Source organism: Micromonas commoda, chromosome 12 (assembly GCF_000090985.2).
Source record: "Micromonas commoda chromosome 12, complete sequence".
NCBI classification, from domain to species: Eukaryota; Viridiplantae; Chlorophyta; class Mamiellophyceae; order Mamiellales; family Mamiellaceae; genus Micromonas; species Micromonas commoda.
This window is the reverse complement of record NC_013049.1, coordinates 811,092-831,923: the sequence shown is the minus strand read 5'-3', so window position 1 is coordinate 831,923 and position 20,832 is coordinate 811,092. Positions and strand designations below refer to the sequence as shown.

The window sequence follows — 20,832 nt, the reverse complement described above, 5'->3', positions numbered from 1 at the left end:
CGGACGCGACGCGAGAAACCATGCCGCTCGAGCCCGTGGAGGTGGAGTACTGCTCCCTGTGCGGTTGCCCGCCGGAGTACTGCGAGAACGCGGGGTGCAAGCGCGTCAAGCTGGAGAAGGAAATGGAGGGCGCCTCCGTCTGTGACGAGCCGCCGGTGGACGCGCCCGCCGCCGAGGGCGACGCGCCCGCGGCGGAGGGCGAGGAGAAGAAGGAGGGCGGGAAGAAGAAGAAGGAGAAGAAGGCGAAGGGCGTGACCATCACGCGAACCACGCGGAACAAGAAGAAGACCATCACCAACGTCGCGGGCCTCGAGCACTACCCGGAGGTGAAGATCGCCGAGTGCGCCAAGACGCTCGGGAAGAAGTTCGCGTGCGGAGCGTCCGTGACCAAAGGACCGACGGGCAAGGACGAGATCGACGTGCAGGGGGACTTCTCGCACGAGATCGCCGATCTCCTCGCGGAGAAGTTCGGGGTCGACAGGGAGACGACAAAGGTGGTGGACAAGGGCAGGCACTGACGCCAACAACTGGTGCATCTTCATCAATTGATTAGTCAGTTTCGGTAACCGACACTCGCGTAAGTACTCGGCGACTCAGTATCCCGCGGTTTTGTCGACCAGGTTCCACCCGCGCCCGCCGTCGCCGACGTAGGCGCGCGCGTGCTCCACGAACGTCTCCATAGTGAGCTCGTAGTAATCGTCCGTGAGGTCCGCGCAGTGAAAGCTCAAGAGCACGTTGTCGAGAGCGTAAAAAGGGTGTCCGGTTGGGAGGGGCTCCACCGCGGTGACGTCCAAGCCCGCGCCGCCGATCCTTCCCTCCCGAAGCGCGTCCACGAGCGCGTCCTCGTCCACCACGGCACCGCGCCCGACGTTGATGAGCACCCCCGTTCGCTTCATCGATGCCACCGCGCCCGCGTTGATCATCTTCTCCGTCTGAGGCGTGTGGGGCAGCGCGAGGACGACGAAATCGCCCTCCTCCATCGCGCGACGCAGCTCCGTCAGCGGGAGCATCTCGTCGACGACGCGTTCGTCCTGCGGCGCGAACTTGTTTGGATCCCGTCGCAGCGCCACGACGCGCATGCCAAACGCCTTGGCCCGCTCCGCGCACGCCCGCCCGATGTCCCCGTACCCCACGATGGACATCGTCTTTCCCTTGAGCATCCCCACGGTGTCTCTCATCCAACGGCCGGCGGCTTGCGACTTGCGCATGGCGTTCACCTTCTTGGCGAACCACATCGACGCGAAGATGGCCCACTCGCCGAGGCTCGCGCTGAACGCGCCTCGCGCGTTGGTCATCGGCGCCGGGTGCGCGCGCACCTCCGGCTGGGTGTTTAAGATGTGCTCCACCCCCGCGCTGCCCGAGTGGATCCACGTCACGCGTTCCGCGCACGGCGACCGGAGCACGCCGCCCATGACGTTTGGGTCGCCGAACCACCACAGCAGCGCGACGGGGCACCCATCGCGCGCTTGCGTGATCTCCCGCGGGAAGTCCTCGAGCTTCGTCGCCACCCTGACGTCGAAGCGCGCGGTCGGGAAGCGCGGATCGGTGCCCGAGGTGATGCGCGCGAGCGGCGCGGACGCGAGGAGCTCGGGCTTGGTGACCACGAGGAGGGTGGTGGGGACGCCGTGCGGCGGGTTGGGGGGCGCGGATGCCATGGCGCGGGTGCTCAGTCCGCGGGAGGCGCGCGAGGGACTCGAACCCGCGACGGCAAAGGACGGCGGCGAGCGGTGGCGGTGTTGGAAGTGGGCACCGCGACGGGGCGAGTGCGAATCGAAGAATTCCGGGGACGTCGTCGCGATGCTTCGCCCGGTCGCGCCTCGTCGGTGCGCCCTGGCGGCGGCGAGCGGAGCGGCGGCGCGCGCGGCGGAGACGATGTCGAAGAAGAAGCGGCGGGACGCGCTCGCGCACGTCATCCGTTCGCGCAGCCCTCGACTGACTCCTTCGTTCGGAAGCGCCGAGGTTTTAACAATCTCATCAAGTCGTCTCAATCGGATACGATCGAAGGTACGATCGAGGGTGCCACTCCAGGAGCCGCCGAGGGACATGTCAGCAACGCCGGCGCGCGTCGCGATCGCGTCGAGGAGTGTCATCGCGCCCCGCGCGTCACGCCCGCCGCATCGCCCCGCGTCTCACGCCCGCGTCCGCCGCGCGCGCCCCGTCGTCCCCGTCGTCGTCCCCCGCGCGGGGCTCGAGGACACCTCCGACGCGTCGTCGTCCGTCCGATCTCCCGCCGAGGAGGGCGAACCCACCGTCACCGGCCCTTTCCCCGTCGACCTCTCGACGCTCACCGCCGACGAGCGCGCGTGGCTCGACGCCCGCGACGAGCTGCGCGTCCTGGTCCTCGGAAAGACGGGCGTCGGTAAGTCGTCCCTCGTCAACGCCATTGCAAACGCGAACTCAGCCATCGGGCGCCTAGACGTCGGCACCACCCAGGTGCAGCGCGTCGAGAATACCATCGAACACGACGACGAATCCCACGACGTGTGCCTCTTCGACACCCCGGGGTTCTTCGACGTCGAGGGCAGGACCCCGGCGGGGGTTTTACGCGAGCTCGGCGGCAAGGTGGACGACTACCACGCCATCGTCTACGCGCACGTCGCGACTGATCGGAGGCTTCGGCTGGAGGATGAGCAGAGCGTCTCGTTCATCGTCCGCGCGTTGGGCGCGCGGTGCGTCAGCCGCGTCGTCGTCGCGCTCACGTTCGCAAACGAGATCGCGGGAGACGACGGCACCGCGGACGAAGTCCTGGCCACGCGGGGCGCGCAGGCGTCGGGTCTCTTCGCCGACGCCGCCGCGCGCGTCGAGGGCGCGTCGTCCGTCGAGGGCGCGTCGTCCGTCGAGGGTGCCGTGTGGGTGCCGTGCGGGAGCGCGAACGACGACGGCCGCCACCGGGGATGGGAGGGCGACCTGTGGCGCGCGGTGATCAGACGCGCCAAGGCGGCGGCGGATGCGAACGCCGCCGGCTCTCCGCCCGCGCCTTTCGACGAGTCGTACGATTGTACAGCCGCGGAGTTGGAGATTGACTGGGACGGGCTCGCGGCGTCAGGAATCTCCCTCCAGGGCGCCCCGCCCAAACGCCCGCCGCCGCCGCTGGAACTCGTCAGGGCGTACGTCTCCCTCGCGCTCGGCGAGTACGTCAGTAACGACGGGCGAAAAGAGCGGAGCGCGTTTGCGGTGAAGCAGCGGGGGATGCCGTCGGGATTCGCCGCGACGGTGGTGCTCGAGGTGTACGGCCCGCTGGATCCCGAGCGCCGGGGGAACGGAGCGACGACGAACGCGATATACATGCTGATGCCCGGCACCGCCGCGGACACGGTGATGAAGGTGCGGATGGGTTCGGTGGAGGACGACGAGCTGCCGTCGCCGGCGGCGCTGCGAAGGGGTGGCGCGGAGGTGACGGTTGGAGGGTTGAGCGTCAACGGGTCCGGGCCCGTCACGCTGCGTTTGGACCGTAACGACGGATCGTTCGTGGGTGGGACGACGCGGGTGAGCGCGGGGGGTATCGTGGAGATCGATCCGGAGACGGGCGACGCGGTGGTGATGGCGCGAAAGACGCCGGACACGAAGGAGGAGCCCGGGTGAGCGTCGGATGGTTATGTTTTTTTTTTTGTTCAACACTCAGAGGTGTCGAGTCGTTCATCAGTCGAGTCCGTAGAGTTCGTCGCCGTCCACCGAGCCCAACGCGTCGATGCCGGACGCCGCCGAGGGCGTCTCGCGAGAAGACCCCTTCGCCCTCATCTCAGCCGCGAATCGGTCCACCTCGGCGAAGACCTCATCCGCGCCCGCCGACTTGAAGTTGGCGAGTTCGTCGAAATCCGGGTACCCGTCGTCGCTCGAAGCCCCCAGGGACGCGAGAAGATCGCTCATGCCCCCCATGACGCCCGCCGGCGCCGGTGCCCCAACGCCGTCGTCGTCGTCGTCGTCGCCTTCCGTTCGCCCCTTCTCGGTGGAAACCCCGGCGCCGTTTCGTTCCTTCGTCGTCCTTTCCCCGCCGCGCTCTCGCCGCTCGCCGCCCCGCGCCGGGAAAGGAGTCGGCCGCCACGGCGCGTCGAAGCTCTCGAGAAGCGCCCTCACCTCCGCCTCCGTCGCCTCGTCCGGCGCGCCGTGCAGCGCGCTCATCGCGCACGTCCTCGCCTCCCCGACCCGCGCGAGCCGCCACAGCGCCTGCGCCTTCCGGAACTTCGCCTTGACGTGCCCGGGCGACATCTCGAGCGCCGCGTCGCAGTCCAACAGCGCCGCCTTCGCGTTGAGCGCCGCCGCGGTCGCCACCGCGCCATCGCCGTCGTCGCCGTCCGTCCACGCGTGGTTCTCGAGGTGCCCGCACGCGTCGAACTGCCCGTAACCGCCGCCGGGGGAGTTCCCTCGAGCCAAGTACGCCGCCGCTCGATTGGCGTGGTAGGCGGCTCGTCGCGGCGCCTCGTCGAAGAGTCGCGCGTAACTCACCGGCGCGTCGATGGCGCGGGTGTAGTGCTCGATGGCGGCGGACCATCGCTTTTGCGCGAAGGCGTCGTTGCCGCGTCGCCGGTGCGCGTCGCCGGTGTCGGCGTCGTTCGGATCGAGTCGGTCGCGGGCGTTGGAGCTCGAGTCGGCTGCGTTTGTCGACTTCGATCCCGTCATCACGACGGTTCTGTCCGCGACGACGACGGCGCCGTCGGGGTCCGCGCCCGCCGCTCCCGGGTTCGAAACGCCGACCTCAACGTCGAGGACGTCCGCGCCCTGGCGCTGCGCCAACTCCGCGGCGGCGCGCGCGGCGTCCGGGCCGTTGAGCGTCGGCGCGTCGGCGACGTCTGCGAACTTTCCAAAGTCTTCCAGAAGAGTCTTGGCGAGTTGGCGCTCGTCGTCGGACACGTGTTCGTCATCGCGCGTAGACCAGCGCGTCAGCGTCGCGAGCAGGTCGTCGCTGAGACGCAGGACGTTGTTCGGACAGTGCCGGAGCCTGAGGTAGGAGGCGAAGAACGCCAGGGTGCGCAGCGCGAGCGACGAGGCTCCGGGAAACGGGGCGTCGTAGTTGAGCACCAGGTTGGGCACGAGTGGGGTTCGCGCGAGCTCGAGCATCCGCGCGTGCAGCGCCGCGTCCGAGGACGATCCCGCGACGGGGGGCTCGTGCCACGGGTAGAGCTCCTCGCGGGTGAGGGCGCCGAGCGTCTCCATCGCCTGGCCGCGCAGGTGAAGGTTCGGGTGCGCGCACATCCCGACGAGCGCGCGGAGTCCGCCCGCGAGGATGAACCCCTTCGCGAACGCCCAGCGCTTCGAGTGGCAGAGGTACAGGGACATCAGGTACGTCACCTGGCACCTGAACTGCGGGTGGTCCTCCGGCGCGCCCGGCGGCGGGTCCGCGAGCAGCGCCGGGTACAGCGACGCGTCATCCTCGTCCGGCCAGTACACCAGAGCGCGGCACCGTTCGGGGGTGAGATTTTGTCGCAGACATCGCTCGGTCTGGGCGACTGGAGGGTTGGCGTACTGGCGCGCGAGGCCCGCGCGGATCTGCGCCTGGATCTCGTCCGGAGTCGTCGGGTCCGTCGCGTCCGCGAGGAAGGACTCGAAGCGCGGGTCAACCGCCGCGTCCTCCACCGCGGCCTCCATCGTTCGTCGCGATCTGATGAGACGATGGTCAAAACTGCGGGGTGCCCATTTTTAGACATGAAAGATGGCTCTCCGTCCTTATCCAGAGGAGGCGCCGCTGCGTGCATGTCCGCGCCGCTCGCCGTCGCGCGCCTCGCGCCCCCGGGGTTTAAGCTCAACCCCGTCCCAACCCCGACCCGCCGCCGCGGTCGCGTCGTCGTCGCGTCCGCGTCGCCGTCCGCGAACGACGCCGAGCTCGCCGCGAAGGATGAGAACCCGTACGAGATCCTCGGCGTCGACGTCACCGCGTCCAAGCGCGCGGTCCGCGACGCGTTCCGCGCCGCCGCGAAGCGCGCGCACCCCGACACGCCGGGAGGATCCGCGAAGGCCTTCGATGCCCTCGCCAAGGCGGCGGACGTGCTCACCGACGACGCGCGGCGCGCGCAGCTGGACGCGGTCTTGCTGAACGTACCCGCCGGTTCGCTCGCCCTCGAGGAGCTCCGATGGAGCAGGGAGCTCGCCGCGCTGCGAGAGGCGGAGGACGCGGGAGAGGTGAAGGACCCCGCCGCGGTCCTCGAGGCCGCGAGGGCGTACGCCGCCGCGGAGAAGGCGCTCGACGCCATCGCCAAGCGCAAGAAGAAGGCGGAGGATGCCGAGAAGCTACGGCGGAAAGAAGAAGCGCTTCGGGCGTCGCAAGCCGCTCGGCTGGAGATCACGTCGCGCATCGCCACGAAGGGTTTACGGGGGAACGACGTCGCCGTCACGATGACGGTGACGTCCGAGATGCTGACGGAGGCGTTGGAGGCGCAGTCGGCGGGGGGTGAGAAGGTCCCTGATAGGGTGACGCTGCCGCTGAGGGCGACGACGTCGGTGAACTGCGCCAAGTGTAACGGGTGGGGCGAGAAGGAGGGGCACTGGACCCTCGCGCTGGACAAGCTCTGCGTGAAGTGTTCGGGGATGTGCAGGGTGGAGAAGACGAGCACGGTGAGGGTGCCGCTGCGCGTGGACGCGTTGGACGGCGAGCGGGTGGTGGTTACGGGAGCGGGCGACGAGGGATACAGGAAGCAGGTCACCGCGCTCGGGGAGATGACGGAGCCGGGGCCCGGCGGGGATCTGATCGTGACGGTGGCGCTGCTGCGGGACGGGGAGACGACGCGGCGATGACGCCTCGTTCACCTCATCAGAGTCCCGACCAACCTTCGGTCGGCGAGCTAGCGGCTCTTCGATTTGAACATCTATCCTTCTCGGGCTCGGATCCATCGGAAACGTCCGCGCCGCCTCATCCGCCTCATCCGTTCCCGTCGTCCCCGTCGTCCTCGGGCTCCCACCAGCGCGCATCGATCGCGCCGGGCGTCGCACCGTGCACCGCGAACGACGACGCGCCCGGCGAGTCAGCGCGCATCGATCCCCCCGGAGCTCCGCGCTTTTTCACCCAGTCGCGCAGAGGCGTGTCGAACATCGGGTGATCGGGCCCGGGCGGCGCGAGATGATGCCGCGATGCCGCGACGAGCGAAGAGGCGGCGGTCGAATCACAACGCGCCGTCCCGTCGTCGCCCTCGCGCAAAAGGTCACGGGGGCGGATCAACACGTCGCGGCGGCGACGGTACGCCTCGGTGCGCTCGACAACATCCAAACAACTTCCGGACAACCTCTCCGTCCACGCGTCTCTGTCCGACACTTTAAGGTCCGCGTAGCGAAGACGCCGCCCATCGCCGCCAGGGCCCGCATCAACACGGAGGTCGATCGCGAACTTGGGCGCCAACGAGACGAACCTCGCGGCGATCGACGCGGCGCACAGCCTCGACGCGGATTTGGGAGAGCGAGCGTTTTTTTTGCTAAACCCCGCCTTCCTCCCCGTCGCCCCCAGGGTCACCTCCGTCGTTCCCCCCCCGCCGCTCGTTCCCCCGCCGGCGATCCAGTTGATGGACGTGCCGCACGCGACCCATCCACGGCGGAGGCCCGACGCGCTGCTCAGGTTCGGCGGCGGCGGGCGGCACGACGCGACCGCGGGCGGCGGAAGCGCGACGAGGTTTCCGTCGACGCTCTTCCCGAAACGAGAAATCGATGTGTACCACTCGTACCCGGCACCGTACGGCCGCGCGATGCGATCGTGGATCGCCCTGCGGAGCGCGGCGACGTGCGGGGCGTGGTCGTTTTTATCGGCACCCTCCTCGGCACCCCCCTCGACACCCCCCTCGGGTGCGGCGACGACGACGGACGATATCCTCACCGGAGACTCCACCACGCTCGACAGCAACTCGCCCTGCAGCCCCAGCGCGTTCCACTTGCACATCTTGTCGCTGCAGCTCATGCACGAGGTTTGGGCGCCGCGTCCGGGCTTGAGCCTCGCCGCGCCCAGTCGTTGTGCGCCTGCGCCGAACTCCGCGTCCGTGACGGCGCCCGGCGCGCCCGTCAGCAGCTTGGCGCCCGTGCTCCCGGCTCCCAGGTTGGCAGCCGTCTTGGCGCGTTTGTTGACCCACGGTTGACCCATTGACGAATGGTTGACCCATGGCTTGTCGGTCAACCCGTTCGTGGCGTCCGCCGAGGTTTGCGCCCTGAATACTGACGCGTCCCCGCACGGGGACTGCGACACGTACATGTGCACCCTGACACCCGGACGAAGCGAACACCACGGCTGTGGCCGGTCCCGCGCGATCGCCCCGCCGACGATGGTCTTCTCGGCGCGTTGGATGGGTCGAAAGATGGAGACGCGCGGGTTCTCGAGCGCCCGCGTCCGCCCCGCGGCGACGAGCCTGTCTATCTCGTCGTACATGTACAGCACGAGCGCCCTGCGCGCGAGGATCTCGGCGTGCGAGTCGGCGAGCGCCAGGCCTTCGGAGCACCGCCGGTCGGCGCCCAGGCATTTCGTTCCGGTGCCCAGCGCCACCACCACCGGCGGAGCGTCCGGGGTGAGGTCGTCGGTGAGGGCGAACCCGGCGAGCGAGGTGTACTCGTGCGCCTGGGGCTTGCCGTTCTTTGGCAGGGACGCGTACTTACTCAGGACGGCGTCGGCCACGGCGGCGGGGAGGGACGAAGGCTCCCCGCCGCGCGCAGCCCACGCCATCGCCGCGAGCACGAAACAATGAAACAACAACGGAGGGGTAATTCACGCTTTTTCGTATGGGTGTTTAACGAGAGAGTCGGAAATACCACCCAATTAGTGTGCACAGTATCCCAGTAAGGATCCGGCCCGAAGCAGCTGATTCGCCAAAATCTTGGGTGATGACTCAGTTTTTTTCCCTTTTTTCTTTCCACCTCGACGCGTCTCTTCAGAGACGCGGCCATATCTGCACTCGCGGAACCTCGAGCACGCGCGAACGCCGCCCCGCCGACGACGGCGAGACTCCATCGAGTCTAACAGACGCAAACGAGAGAGGGAGAGAACACTCGAGATGTCCACCGCGGTCGCGAGCGCGCCCACGATCGGGGTCCGCAACGGAAACCTGATGCACGGACAGAGGCTGAGTCACGCGCGGCGCGTCGCGGTCGGCGCTCGACACGGGCGGGTGGCGCCGAGGACCATGGCGTTCGTCCCGAACCTCATTCCCAACCCGTTCCACCGATGGGGTGCGTGCGTCATCCCAACCCTTTCGTCCGAGCCCCGCGGTTGGGCGCCCCCCACATCGAGCCCCGCATCGATCTCGTGGCGATCCCATATCTCGCGCCAACAGTCCCGGAGTTCGCGCCGAACAACACCTCAACTAACAATTTCCCCCGGCCGGCCGCGCGATCTCGACGACAGGCGACGACGCGAACCCCAACGCCCCGCCGGAAACCACCCTCCGCGGCATGCTCGCCGCCAAGCACGACAAGTGGCAGGTGGGCCACGAGAACGGCTACGACGAATCCGACACCGTCTGGCGCAAGTTCCGCTGCAGGAACAAGGCCAAGGGGCACGAGCTGCTGGAGGCTGTGCAGGATGAGCTCTACGTGCCCAACGAGCAGGGATGCCGCATCAGGCGGGAGTCGCAGGGGATGTTCTACATGTGCTGCGACGGCGTGAGGGTGCGGCTCAACGAGACGAAGAGCGAGGTGCTCGTCGAGGTGCCGCTGCCGAGGGAGACCAACGCCGAGATCGCGGCGTGCGAGAAGACCCTTCGCGTCGTCGAGGACCTGGCGAAAAAATCCGGGTGCAAGGTGTGACTTTATCTGCGCGAATTTTGGGAGGAGGAATGACGGAGAGAGAGCGACGCCCATGAGTAGCTATTCACAGCGCGCGCCGTGCCGTGCTGTGGTCTCGCGTGTATAAAAGTCGGTCGTTCGTGTATAATACCGTCGTCGTGGCGTCTCTCAGTCGTCGTCGTCGTCGTCGAGCCCGGCCGCTCGCAGAGCCTCGGCTTCCTCCCTACGCGCAGCCTCGGCTTCCTCCCTCTTCCTCGCGAGCGTCGCCATCGCCGCATCCTCCGCCGCGCGCGCCTGGCTGAGCGACCACCCGTCCAATCCGAACGCCCCATCCGCCGCCCCGACGGACACGCGATCGCCCCTCGAACCAACCGGGGGAGGAGGAGCCGGGCACGGGGGCGAGCCTTCCCCGCTCGCGCCCGAACCCGTCAATCGAATGACGCGATCGACGAGAGCCCTCGCGTCGACGCGTCGGATCCAAGCCTCGAGCGCCTCACGCGCGGCGCCTTGAGCCCCTTGAGCCCCTTGAGCCCCTTGAGCGCCTTGAGCGAGGGGGGTCACGGCGGTGAGCTCGGTGGCCCTCGCCACCTTGAGCCCGTTGGCGACGTCGTGCGCGACGTAGGTGAGGTTTCGCAGCGCGAGCGGCGGGCCGGGCGGGGGGGTGATAGGGTTTAACCCTAAACCCATCGTCCCTCCCATCGCGGACGACCAGCCCCGCCCCGCGCCCCAATCGTCCGCGGACACGAACATCTCCGGGGTCCGCGCGTCAATCTCCACGGCGAGCAAGTCGACGCCGCTCGACGCCGTCGCGAGAAACGCCCACTGCGACTTGGGGGCATTCGCCGGCGTCGGCGCGCTCGCGTGGATCAGGTACGCGACGGCGTCAAACTCGGCACCCGGCGGCACCGTGGGTCCGCCCAGCTGGCCGCAATCCACCAGACGCCGCGGCGTCGGCGTCGGCGCGAGGCGCGCCTTGGCGAGCGATGAACGGGTGAGAGGGATCCATCGCGTGCTACGGGTCGTGGATAGCTCCAAGCCGCCGGCGGGATCAAGGAACGATCGCGCGCATTGCAAGTCGTTGACGCAAAAGACGGAACCCTCCGTCATCGTCGCGATCAAATCGTCGGGGAGGTCGTAGGCGGTGAGCAGCGCCGCGCCGGTGGGACCCGGTACGGACCCGGACCCGCGGGGACCCGGCGCGAGTTTTCGAACGCCGGAGACTCGAAGCCTCGTCGCTCGTCGCGCGTCGCGCTCGAGGAAACCCTTGGCGCGAAGAATCTCCCTCGCCGCCTCCTCCGTGACAAATCCTCGGGGCCCTCCCACGGGGCCCCCGCCGCGCCCACCGGCGCCGGCCGTCCCGCCGCCCGTTCCCTCCTCGCGGATTCTTTCAACCTCCGCGTCCCGCGCCCGTTCCCATCGATCCCTCGCGAGCGCCTCGGCGCGGTCCCCGCGGTGCGTCCGTTTGCCGCTCGCCTTGTCCGTTTCGATCCATACGCTCGGGTACACCCGCTCCACGTACACCACCGCGGACGCGCACGCGCCGCCGTCGGGCCTCAGCGTTCGCAGCGGAACGGCGACTCGTTTTTTCAAAGACCCGAGTGTCGCGTCCCACCTCGCGGGTTTCACGCCGTTGAAGTGTAACGCCAGGTGGACGTCTTTCGCGTTTTTTGACAGGGGCGGGACGGGCTCAGAGTTGTGCGGGCGAAGTTCGGCGCCCTGCACCAGCACCTTGGCGCCGACGCGCAACCCCGGGTGGCCCGCGCGAAGGAGCGAAGAGAGACCGGCGTCGAGCACGGCGTCGACGCCGTACCAGCCGTCGGTGAGCTCGAGACGCGCGGGGTGCCCGTCGCGGCCGCCAGTGCCGAATCGCCTGATCGCGGCGACGCACAGCACCGCCGGCGCAGCCGCCGGGGTATCCCGCTCCAACACCCGTCGAACCCACGGCCGCTGCGCCCTCAAGATCTCGCGCTCGTACCTGTACAGCATCCGATGGATCACCGCCGGCGCTTTCACGGCGTCGGCGGCGTCGGGAAAGGCGCGGGCGACGCACGACTGCGTCCACACCGTCCACCTGTACGCGTTGGCGCACCACTCCGGTTCTAAAAGTCGATCCAAACATCCGTGCTCCGAGATCATTTTTGAACGGATGTCGCTCGAGTCGAGCACGATGTCGTTCGCCTCGTCCCTCACGCGGTACCCCACGGCGGTGTCGGCGCTCATCGCCCGAACCTGCGGGTCGAGGACGACGCTGGGTAACCCGGGTCGCTCGCCGGGCTTGAGGTAGTCGAAGAACGACCCGAGCCGCTCTCGGTCCGGACGCGAGGCGAACAGGTCGTGCACCGACGGCGCGGCGCCCGCCCCGGTCCCCCCGGTGGTCCCCCCGGTCCCGCCGACCCGGCCCAACCGCGACGTCGTCGATGCGACCGCGCGCGTGCCCGGTCGGATCGGCGGGTTGAACTGCTTCGTCCGCGCGGGTGGCTTGAACCCACCGGGAGCGGGAGCGGCGGCGGGAGCGGCGGGAGCGGCGGGAGCGACGGCGGGAGCGGATGGCGCGGCGGGTTCGACCTCGAGGATCGACCTCGCGCGCCGCACCGCGTCGTCGGACACCGCCACCGCCCGACCGGTCCCCGTGCGGAACAGCCCTGATTGACCCGTCGACGTGGGAGGAGCGGGAGTCGCGTCCGCCGTCTCCGCCGTGTCCGCGGTCGTCCGCGCCTTTTTCCGAGCGGTATCCTCGGGTCCCGAGCCCCGCTCTCCGAGGACGCGCTCGCCGCGCCTCATCGCCGCCACGGACGGCGTGACCGTCTTCCCGGACGCCGTCTGGAACTTGAACCCGTCGCTCGCGGTGACGCCGGGGGTGATGAGGCCCGTCGCGTGTATCGTCTCGCCGCCCGGAGCGCCGTCGACCTCGCCGCCCAACGCGATCCTCGCCCGGCGCATGGCGTCGGCGGAGACGGCGACGTCCTTTCCAGAAGCCGTCTGGAAAATGCCACCCCCACCGTTCCCGCCGACCGTTACCCGACCGTTACCGAATCGAAACTCCGCGGTGTCGTCTCGGAACATACCGCGCGCGCGGCGCATGGCGTCGGCGGAGATGGGCGTGACGTTTTTCCCGGAAGCCATCTGGAAGATTCCAGCCGCCGGCGAAGGCGTCGGCGCGGTTTCCTCGGCGAATCGGAAACCCCCAAAACCCGGGGATTCGCTCGCGCCGCCGCCGCCGCCGTCGAAACCCGCGTCGAACGCGAACCCACCGACCTCGTCCGCGGCGTCGTCGCCCGAGGGCCCCTCCGTTTTCTCCGTCTTTCGGGGCGGCTTGTCCGTCTTCTCCGACGACTGCTCGTTTAGCGGCTTCTCTGAGGGCCTCGTCGCTGGGGACAGCCAGTCGAGCGGCTCGGGTTCCGTCGCGGGGCCCGGCAAATTCCCGCTCTCCGCCGCGAGCCTCGACGCGGCGGCGATCCGCGGCCTGGCGCCGCGCGACGACACCGGCGCCTGCACCTCGCTCTCCAGCTGGATGTACCGCCGCGGCGCGGGAGTGTACGCGTGGAGGGAGTGTACCCCCTCCAGGCATCCAGGGGTCTTGTCCAACGCCGCGGGAGTGTACGCGCGTGACCCTCCCAGTGCCGCCGCCGCCGCCGCCGCCGCCGGGGTCCTGTCCGTCGCCGCCGGGCTCGGGTACGTGAATCCCCGACCGTCGATGACGGGCGTCCCCCGCGGCAAAAACATCCCGGGCGAAGGCGCGTGAAGCCCCCCCGTTCGCTTAGCCGCCTTGGCCATGTTCTGAAAGTAGTTGGCGTCCTCCTCCGCGTCGTTAACGTCGAGCGTGAACCCCCGGGGCGGTCCGTGGTTCGCCGCACCCGCCGCAAACCCTAACCCTAAACCCGTCCCGCCGTCGCTCTCGACCCAAGGCGAAAAGGCGGCGTCGTCGGTGAGCGACAGCGGCGCCGTGCATCGCGGCGTCTTGGCGGCGGTTCGATCGAAGCGCCCGCCCCATCCCCACGCGTCGCCCCCGTCGTTCGTGACGGCGGATGGAGGCGCCGTGGGAGGCGCCGGGATGGATCCCACCGCCGTCTTAATGAGCGTCGTCGCGGGAGTACGGCTCGGGTCCGCTGAATTTGTCGAAGGAATCGAAGGGCCCGCCGCGGGGCCCGCCGAGGGCGTGCGACCCATCGCCCCCGTCTCGACCGCGTCCGGGCCGTCCTCGTCCTCGGTTTGGACGGCGTAGATGTCTGGTGGACGGGGCGCGTCGTCGCTCGAGTTATACGTCGGCTCGCGGCGCGGGTCGGGTCCGACGTCGTCGACGTCCATCGAGCCGATGACGCGTGACGCCGGATCTCGGTTTTCGTCGTCTCGGGATCTGGAGGGATCGTGCATCGGCGCCGATGACCCGCGGCGGCGCGCGGCGGCGGTCTTCTCGACGTCGCGGTCGGCGGTGTCGTCGACGCGCGGCGCCGCGCGATACACCGCCGCGGCGCGCACCCTCAGGTTGTCCCTCCACGCGGCGAAGGCTGGGTCGTGCGAGACGCATTCGTTCCCGGGCCCGTGGTTCAGGGCGTCGACGAGGGGAAGGAAGAGCCCGTCGGCGTCCTTCGGCGGACCCACGCGCGGTGGATGACTCGCGGCGGACCGCCCCTCGTTGGGCTGGACGACCCAAGATCCGTCGGGCCGCGGCGCCACGGTCACGTCGTGCCCCGCGGAGATCGGGGTGCCCTCCCTGATGAGGGCCGCGCCACCCGATGCGCGCGCGCTCCGCGTCGTCGGCGACATGTCGACCCCAAACCTCGGCTCTCACGTATCGCCTTGTTCAGACTCCGGCCATCGCCGCGCGGAAGAAGACCCTGACCCGCGCGCTCTCGGCGCCCTCGCCGGCCCTCCGGTCCCCTGGCGCTCTCGAGTTTGAAAATCCGTGCGGGGCGCTCACAGCTGTCAGGAGATGATGGACGCCATCGATGGACACGTCACGCGCTTCCATTCTTCCGCGCGCGTCTTCGATGTCGCTCGCCTCAAGGCTCATCGCCCCGACCCTCGCGCTCCGCGCGCGCGCATCCCACGCCGCCCGCGCCGCCCGATCCACCGCGCGCGCCGGCGGCAGATCCCTCCTCGTCGTCCGCGCGCACGAGGTCAAGGCGGACAGCGCGGTGTCCATGGAGAACCTCGACCCCGAGATCGTCGCCTTCAGGGAGCACCAGTCCACCGCGGCGAAGCTCTCGTTCGCGGACGAGTGCCGCACGCTCGTCGACCTCGGCAGGTACGGCGTCATCTCCACCTTTGCCAGGGAGCACGGCGGCGAGTACCCCACGGGATCCATCGTCGGCTTCGCCTCGGACGACGACGGGCGACCCATCTTCGCGCTCTCGTCCATGAGCGGACACACCGGCGACCTCAAGGCGAACGGCAAGTGCTCGCTCACCGTCACCGCGCCCGGGTTCACCGGCGCCGCGGACGCGCGCGTCACCATCACCGGAACCGTCGCCCCGATCACCGACGCCGACGACCAAAAGGCCGCCAGGGAAACGTACCTCGCCAAGCATCCAGACGCCTTCTGGGTCGACTTCGGCGATTTCTCGTGGCACCGCATGGACGGGATACTGGGCGCGAGGCTCGTCGGCGGGTTCGCGCGCGCGGGCGGGGTGAGCGGTGAGGAGTACGCCGCGGGAGCGCCGGACCCGGTCGCGGGGTTCAGCGCGCCCATCGCGTCGCACATGAACGCGGATCACGTCGACTCGCTCGTCGCCATGGTGGGCCATTACGTCGGCCTCACCGTCGAGGACGCGGCCATCGCGAGCTTGGACGCGATCGGGATGAACATGAAGGTGACGAGGGGCGGGGAGAGCTTCAAGATCAGGCTGCCGTTCACGGAGCCCGCGCGGGATCGCAAGGCTGTGAAGGAGGTGCTGGTGGGGATGACGAAGGCGGCGGCAAAGGCGGCGGCGGAGGGGAAGAAGGAGTAACACTTCGGAGAAGGAGGAGAAGTGAGCGGCTCTCGCGGGAGGGAGAGGCGAGCTGGAGACGCGGGGCTCGAGGATATCGCAGTCTTTCATCTGTTTCAACGGACGCGCGATAGTGCTAAGTGTTATCGTATCGCTCGCGCGCGGTGTCTACTCTATAGCGGCTGGCTATTTCACCTTGGGAGCTCCAACTCGCCGTCAACCATCCTCTTTCGGCGCGGTCCCTGGCTCACCGTCGGGGGCACGTACTCCGGGTCTCCCGGCGGCGCCGGCTTGGCCACGACCTGAACGGTGCCTCTTCCGGGTATGATGACCGTCCTGAGCTTCAGATTCTGCGGAGGGAGGGATCGGGTGGGGCGGTCAGGGGAGCGGGGCGGTGTTGACATCGGATCGTCTCGGGCGCAGATCGTCGAGCGGGTCGACGCGGCTGTGCTCGGGCTCACCTTTGCCCTGGTGGCGCGGCTCAGGCCCTTCCACTCCTTGATCATGAAGTAGATCATCACGCCGAACGCGACGATCCAGAAGAGGGTGATGGCCAGCATCCTCCCCCGTGCATCTCACGTGTCGCGCAGACTATCAATGGGTTTTTTTCAGTGGCTCTCGTGGTTCACGGGAAAAGAAGACGCTAGTGCTACGCTACGCCGCCTGCGTCATCCCGGGAGCATGTCCCAGACGCCTTTGAGCCCAATGCCGACCTTCGCGAGCAACCTGATCAGCACGTTATCGCTCTCGCTCAGCTTCTTCGGCGTCGGTCGCGTCGTCTCCGCGTCGCGCCACTCCACCTCGGGCGCCGATCGCTTCGTGGTGATCTCGAGCTCATCGCCGTACCCGTGGCCGTACCCGTACCCGTAGCCGTAGCCGTACCCGTACCCGTAGCCGTACCCGTAGCCTTTTTCGGTGTCGACGTCGACGTCCGCGCCGGCCGCGGGCGCGGCGTCGCGCGAGGCCTGGACGTTGGACTGGATCAACGCGCCCAGCACCGCGCCCAAGATGAGCACCGACGCCACCTTCATCGCGTTGATCTTACCCTCGTCCGTCTCCTTCAGCGGCCGGAGGTTGGGCATCGCCCAGTACCTTCCCACGTCCGCGATGCGCTGCGGACCGCGGTGGTAGTCACGCGGGAGCAGCGAGCTCGCGTCGGGGCGGAGCTGCGCGGGTGCGGGCGCGCGAGAGCAGTAGTAGAGCACAGCTGTAGCGTCATCGGCCATCGCGGAGGAGCCATCGTTGGCGAGGACGGCGGCGGGAGCGCGGGGTGCAGAAGCGAATCGCGCGCGGGGGGTGATCCGCGGCGGCGACGCGGGCGCGGCCGCGAGGAAGGGCGACGCGGCGAAGCCGAAGGCGGTCGTCGCGGACATCTCCGGGGTGCGTAACGCGGCGCGACGGGGTGTGGCCGTCGGTGGGGGAAGCGGTTTCGGGAACTCGGCACGCGGTGTCATCACAGGTCTCGGAGGAGAATAACAAATTCCCCCGCCAGAACGCCCCGCGCGGGGTCGGGAGGGAAGCATGCCCATGAAGAAACGCAAGGCGGTCGAGGCGGTCGAGGAGACCAAGGAGAAGCCTCCGAACTACGGGTATTATCCAGTCATCAACTGTTGGTCGGGTCCCCGGAGCCTGAGCACCTCGCTCATGTACTCGTTTCACAATCGGGGCGACGTCGAATGCTTAGACGAGCCCTTCTACGGGCACTACCTCACCAACAGGCATCCGAATCATCGGGGCCAGGATCGTCCGTATCATAATCTGGTAGTCAAAGAGGGAATAAGCGCGTTTGCAACGTGGCGTAACTTGCTGGGCTTCAAACGGGTTCTTGAACGGACGAAGATTGTCTTCTTGAAGCACATGGCAAAGCACGCAGTCGTCGAGTGCCGTGACCCGAAGACGCCGTACATGCTGAACGACACGGAAAATTACTTCTCGTTGGCGAATATTCTGACTGAAACTCATAACTTCATCCTGGTTAGACATCCGGAGGACCTCGTGCGATCGTTCAACGCCGTGATCCCGCCGACGCTGGAGGAGACGTGCCTGCCGGCGCAGGTGCAAATCTTCATGTTACACGCTCAGCACCGCGGTGACAAATCCGCCACCATGCCCGTGGTCCTCTCCGAAGACCTGCGCGAAAACCCCGAGGGTACGTTGAGGGCGCTATGCGAAGCCATCGGGATCGAGTTCAAGCCCGAGATGCTCAGGTGGGAAGCGGGCGCGAGACCCGAAATTGACGGATGCTGGGCGCCCTGGTGGTACAAAACCACCCACGAGAGCACGCGATTCGAGCCGCCCCGCCGGGATAAACCGCCGTCTCCGCCCCTGAGCGCGGAGTTATCGGCGCTGGTGAACGAGTGCATGCCGTACTACCAGTTCCTGAGGAGCCACGCGCTGAAACCGCGGGTGGTGGACGAGCGGACGAGCGACGGGGCGACGACGACTGGAAAGACTTCGACGATTGGAAAGACTTCGACTGCACCATCCGTCGAGGTCGAGGGGGGTCCCGCGTCGGGAACGCACGCGTACGCGCCGGACCCTCGCAACGCGTCCGTTCTCATCGGCATGCGCGACGGCGTGACCGGCGCGTTCTCGCTGATCCCGCGCGTCGACGCCAAGGTGTCCGTCTTTGACAGCGGCTTCGTGCTGGGCGACGGCGTCTGGGAGGGCGTTCGACTGCACGGGGGAGTGTTACTGTACGCGGCGGAACACGTCAAGCGGCTGTTCCAGGGCGCCAAAGCCATCGACATGGACGTGGACGTGACCCTGGGGGATTTGATAAAGATGATGTACGACACGGTGGACGCCAACGAGATGCACGAGGGCGTGCACATACGACTGATGGTCACCCGCGGCCTCAAGTCGACGCCGTACCAGAATCCGACGTTTACGGTTGGTAAACCGACCATCGTGATCGCCGCGGAGCACAAGGCCGCGGCGGAGGGCCCGAAGGTGAACGGCATGCGGCTCATGACGACGCACGTGCGACGCGGCGCGCCGGATGTTCAGGACCCGGCTTGGAACTCTCACAGCAAGCTGAACTGCATCGCGGCGTGCATCCAGGCGAACAAGGCTGGCGTGGACGAGTCTCTCATGTTGGACCCGCACGGATTCGTGGCGACCTGCAACAGCGTCCACTTCTTCATCGTCGTCGACGGGGTGGTCTTGACGAGCAAGCGCAAGTACATACTGCACGGCATCACGCGCGATAACGTCATGAGGATTGCCCGCGGGCTCGGGATGGAGACCAGGGAAGAAGACTTTACGCTCACCGCCGTTTACTCGGCGGATGAGTGCTTCGTGACGGGGACGTTCGCGGGCGTGCTGCCCGTGCGCGAGGTGGACGGGCGGAAGATCGGCACCGGCGAGCGGGGGCCCGTCGTGCGGAGGCTGCAGGAGGCGTACGTGAAGGAGGCGGACGCCATCGCGAGAAGAGGCAGGGGCTGCTGATCTGCTGATTATCATTAAGACTTTTAGTTTCGGCTTCGTCATTGAGCAAAAATATCCACCTCCTCCTCGTCCGCGTCGGCGGCGGCGCCGCCGTTGGCGACGAGATCCGGCGCGACGGCCCTCGCGAAGTATCCCCAACGCATGACGTACGAGACGAACGTCGCGAGCGCGAGCGCGGCGACGCTTCCCGCCATCAGCTTGTTCCGCATGCACCACTGGTACGTCGACCTGAACCGCGTAAACACCCCGTTCAGCGCGGATCCGACTTTCATCATCCGCTGCATCGTCTCGGGTGAGATGTTCTTCATCATTTGCGCCGTCTGCGCCGCCTGCTCGTCGCTCATGTTCATCCCCGCCGCGGCGCCCATCTCCTTGAGCTGCTCCGGCGTCACGTTCTTCATCATGTCGGTGATCATGCTTTGCATCTCCGGATTTTTCATCTGCTCGGCCATCTTCGCCATCATCGCCGGGTCGTTCGGGTTGGCCGCCATGGAGCTCGGGTCCATCCCCTGCGCCTTCATCTTGGCGGCCATGTCCATCATCCCCTTCATGGTGTCCTTGTCCATGTTCTTCATCATAGCCGCCGCCTGCTTGGCCATCTTGGGATCAACCTTCGGCATGCCGTTCATGCCGCCCATCTGACCCATCGCCTCCAGATCCTCTTCGGACATGTTCTCCATCATCTCCGCGGCTTTTTGCATCGCGTCCGGGTCCTTCATCATCTCCATCGCCCTCGCCATCTGGTCCCCGTCTGGCGCCGGTCCGGAGGGCATCGGCATCGACGGAGTCGCCGAAGGAGTCGCGGAAATCTCAAACTCCGGGCACTCGCCGTTCGTCTCGTCGGCGAGACCCGCCCTTCCCAGGTCGGCGATCGCCTTGTCGAGCTCGCCCTTGACCGTCTCGTCCCCGGGCGCGAGCTTCACAGCGCGCCGGAGGTCCCGCACCGCCGCCTGCCAATCCTCCTTGGCCGCGTGCGCCTGCCCGCGGCGGTAATACGCCTTCAACGCCTTACCGTCCTGCTTGAGAACCTCGGTGCACTCGCTGATGGCGCTGTTGTACCGCTTGGTCTTGTTGAAGCAGAGCGACATGTTCAGCTGGCACGATTGGCGCAGGGTTTTCGCGCCGGGCGAGGGATCCTCGGCGAGGTTGTTCTTGACCCTCATGTACTTCTCGATCGCCTCGTTGTACTTGCCCTCGCCGACGAGCCTGTTGCCGTCGGTCTTGAGCTGCTCCGCGCCGCGCAGGGCGTAGTCCCGCTGCGCTTGGTTCTGGTTCTTGAAAGCGTTCATCTGAGCCTTCAGCGTGTCCGGGTCCATCTTGCCGAGCTCCTCGGACGCGCGCGCGAAATCCTCGGGCTTCATGTTCTTCATCTGCTCCGCGGCTCCGGGGGGCATGTAGGGCATGCCGCCGCCGCCCATGTTCGCGGCCATGCGCTGCATCTGGGCCTGCGATCGTGTCGTGATGGGTTAGTCCGGGATCGAGGTCGGTATCGGGTGGGTACACGCGCGGGTCGTGCCGATCGGCAACCCCGGCGACCCTCGCGTGGAAGAAGTCGGCGGGAAGAAAAGGAATACACGGAGAATGCGCCGAGATCCCGCGGTCGGTGTGGGGTGGGCGCGCGCGCACCATCTGGTCCGGGGTCATGTTGGCCATCATCTTTTGCGCCTGGGCCATCATCTCGGGGGTGATCATGCTGGGATCCATGGTGTTCACAGGGGCCGGGGCCTGCGACGCGCGCGTGCCGCGGATCAGCAACTCTGTGCCGGAGGGA

At 67.9% G+C, this 20,832-nt stretch overlaps 13 protein-coding genes across 13 annotated transcripts; 6 read left to right on the top strand and 7 right to left on the bottom strand.

Moving 5' to 3' along the window:
- Positions 1-20: 20 nt before the first annotated feature.
- Positions 21-518, top strand: MICPUN_113535 (hypothetical protein; the record flags this gene model as incomplete). Its single annotated transcript, XM_002509312.1, has 1 exon — positions 21-518. The coding sequence occupies one exon, from the start codon at positions 21-23 to the stop codon at positions 516-518; it is 498 nt and encodes a 165-aa protein (XP_002509358.1).
- MICPUN_62952 (D-isomer specific 2-hydroxyacid dehydrogenase) lies at positions 515-1,735 on the bottom strand. The gene has a single exon (XM_002509061.1). The coding sequence runs from the start codon at positions 1,653-1,655 to the stop codon at positions 594-596; it is 1,062 nt and encodes a 353-aa protein (XP_002509107.1). The 5' UTR covers positions 1,656-1,735; the 3' UTR covers positions 515-593.
- Positions 1,736-1,872: 137 nt separating this feature from the next.
- On the top strand, positions 1,873-3,582 carry MICPUN_62953 (predicted protein; the record flags this gene model as incomplete). The annotated part of the gene is made up of 1 exon (XM_002509311.1): positions 1,873-3,582. One exon carries the CDS (start codon positions 1,873-1,875, stop codon positions 3,580-3,582), a length of 1,710 nt encoding a protein of 569 aa, XP_002509357.1.
- A 54-nt stretch (positions 3,583-3,636) lies between these two features.
- MICPUN_62954 (predicted protein) lies at positions 3,637-5,583 on the bottom strand (the record flags this gene model as incomplete). Its single annotated transcript, XM_002509060.1, has 1 exon — positions 3,637-5,583. One exon carries the CDS (start codon positions 5,581-5,583, stop codon positions 3,640-3,642), a length of 1,944 nt encoding a protein of 647 aa, XP_002509106.1. The 3' UTR covers positions 3,637-3,639.
- Positions 5,584-5,688: 105 nt separating this feature from the next.
- On the top strand, positions 5,689-6,726 carry MICPUN_62955 (predicted protein; the record flags this gene model as incomplete). Its single annotated transcript, XM_002509310.1, has 1 exon — positions 5,689-6,726. The coding sequence occupies one exon, from the start codon at positions 5,689-5,691 to the stop codon at positions 6,724-6,726; it is 1,038 nt and encodes a 345-aa protein (XP_002509356.1).
- A 124-nt stretch (positions 6,727-6,850) lies between these two features.
- Positions 6,851-8,626, bottom strand: MICPUN_62956 (predicted protein; the record flags this gene model as incomplete). The annotated part of the gene is made up of 1 exon (XM_002509059.1): positions 6,851-8,626. One exon carries the CDS (start codon positions 8,624-8,626, stop codon positions 6,851-6,853), a length of 1,776 nt encoding a protein of 591 aa, XP_002509105.1.
- Positions 8,627-8,858: 232 nt separating this feature from the next.
- MICPUN_62957 (hypothetical protein) lies at positions 8,859-9,849 on the top strand. The gene is made up of 2 exons (XM_002509309.1): positions 8,859-9,129; positions 9,305-9,849. The coding sequence occupies exons 1-2, from the start codon at positions 8,955-8,957 to the stop codon at positions 9,703-9,705; spliced, it is 576 nt and encodes a 191-aa protein (XP_002509355.1). The 5' UTR covers positions 8,859-8,954; the 3' UTR covers positions 9,706-9,849.
- A 3-nt stretch (positions 9,850-9,852) lies between these two features.
- Positions 9,853-14,448, bottom strand: BRCA2 (predicted protein; the record flags this gene model as incomplete). Its single annotated transcript, XM_002509058.1, has 1 exon — positions 9,853-14,448. The coding sequence occupies one exon, from the start codon at positions 14,446-14,448 to the stop codon at positions 9,853-9,855; it is 4,596 nt and encodes a 1,531-aa protein (XP_002509104.1).
- Positions 14,449-14,864: 416 nt separating this feature from the next.
- Positions 14,865-15,599, top strand: MICPUN_70710 (predicted protein; the record flags this gene model as incomplete). The annotated part of the gene is made up of 1 exon (XM_002509308.1): positions 14,865-15,599. A coding segment is annotated over one exon (735 nt), but the record flags the coding sequence as incomplete, so codon positions are not given.
- Positions 15,600-15,802: 203 nt separating this feature from the next.
- MICPUN_62960 (predicted protein) lies at positions 15,803-16,171 on the bottom strand (the record flags this gene model as incomplete). Its single annotated transcript, XM_002509057.1, has 2 exons — positions 15,803-15,961; positions 16,073-16,171. The coding sequence occupies 2 exons, from the start codon at positions 16,169-16,171 to the stop codon at positions 15,803-15,805; spliced, it is 258 nt and encodes an 85-aa protein (XP_002509103.1).
- Positions 16,172-16,279: 108 nt separating this feature from the next.
- MICPUN_62961 (predicted protein) lies at positions 16,280-16,984 on the bottom strand (the record flags this gene model as incomplete). Its single annotated transcript, XM_002509056.1, has 1 exon — positions 16,280-16,984. The coding sequence occupies one exon, from the start codon at positions 16,982-16,984 to the stop codon at positions 16,280-16,282; it is 705 nt and encodes a 234-aa protein (XP_002509102.1).
- A 733-nt stretch (positions 16,985-17,717) lies between these two features.
- Positions 17,718-19,061, top strand: MICPUN_98139 (branched-chain amino acid aminotransferase; the record flags this gene model as incomplete). Its single annotated transcript, XM_002509307.1, has 2 exons — positions 17,718-18,017; positions 18,105-19,061. 2 exons carry the CDS (start codon positions 17,718-17,720, stop codon positions 19,059-19,061), a joined length of 1,257 nt encoding a protein of 418 aa, XP_002509353.1.
- Positions 19,062-19,099: 38 nt separating this feature from the next.
- On the bottom strand, positions 19,100-20,500 carry MICPUN_52494 (hypothetical protein; the record flags this gene model as incomplete). Its single annotated transcript, XM_002509055.1, has 1 exon — positions 19,100-20,500. The coding sequence occupies one exon, from the start codon at positions 20,498-20,500 to the stop codon at positions 19,100-19,102; it is 1,401 nt and encodes a 466-aa protein (XP_002509101.1).
- Positions 20,501-20,832: the final 332 nt, after the last annotated feature.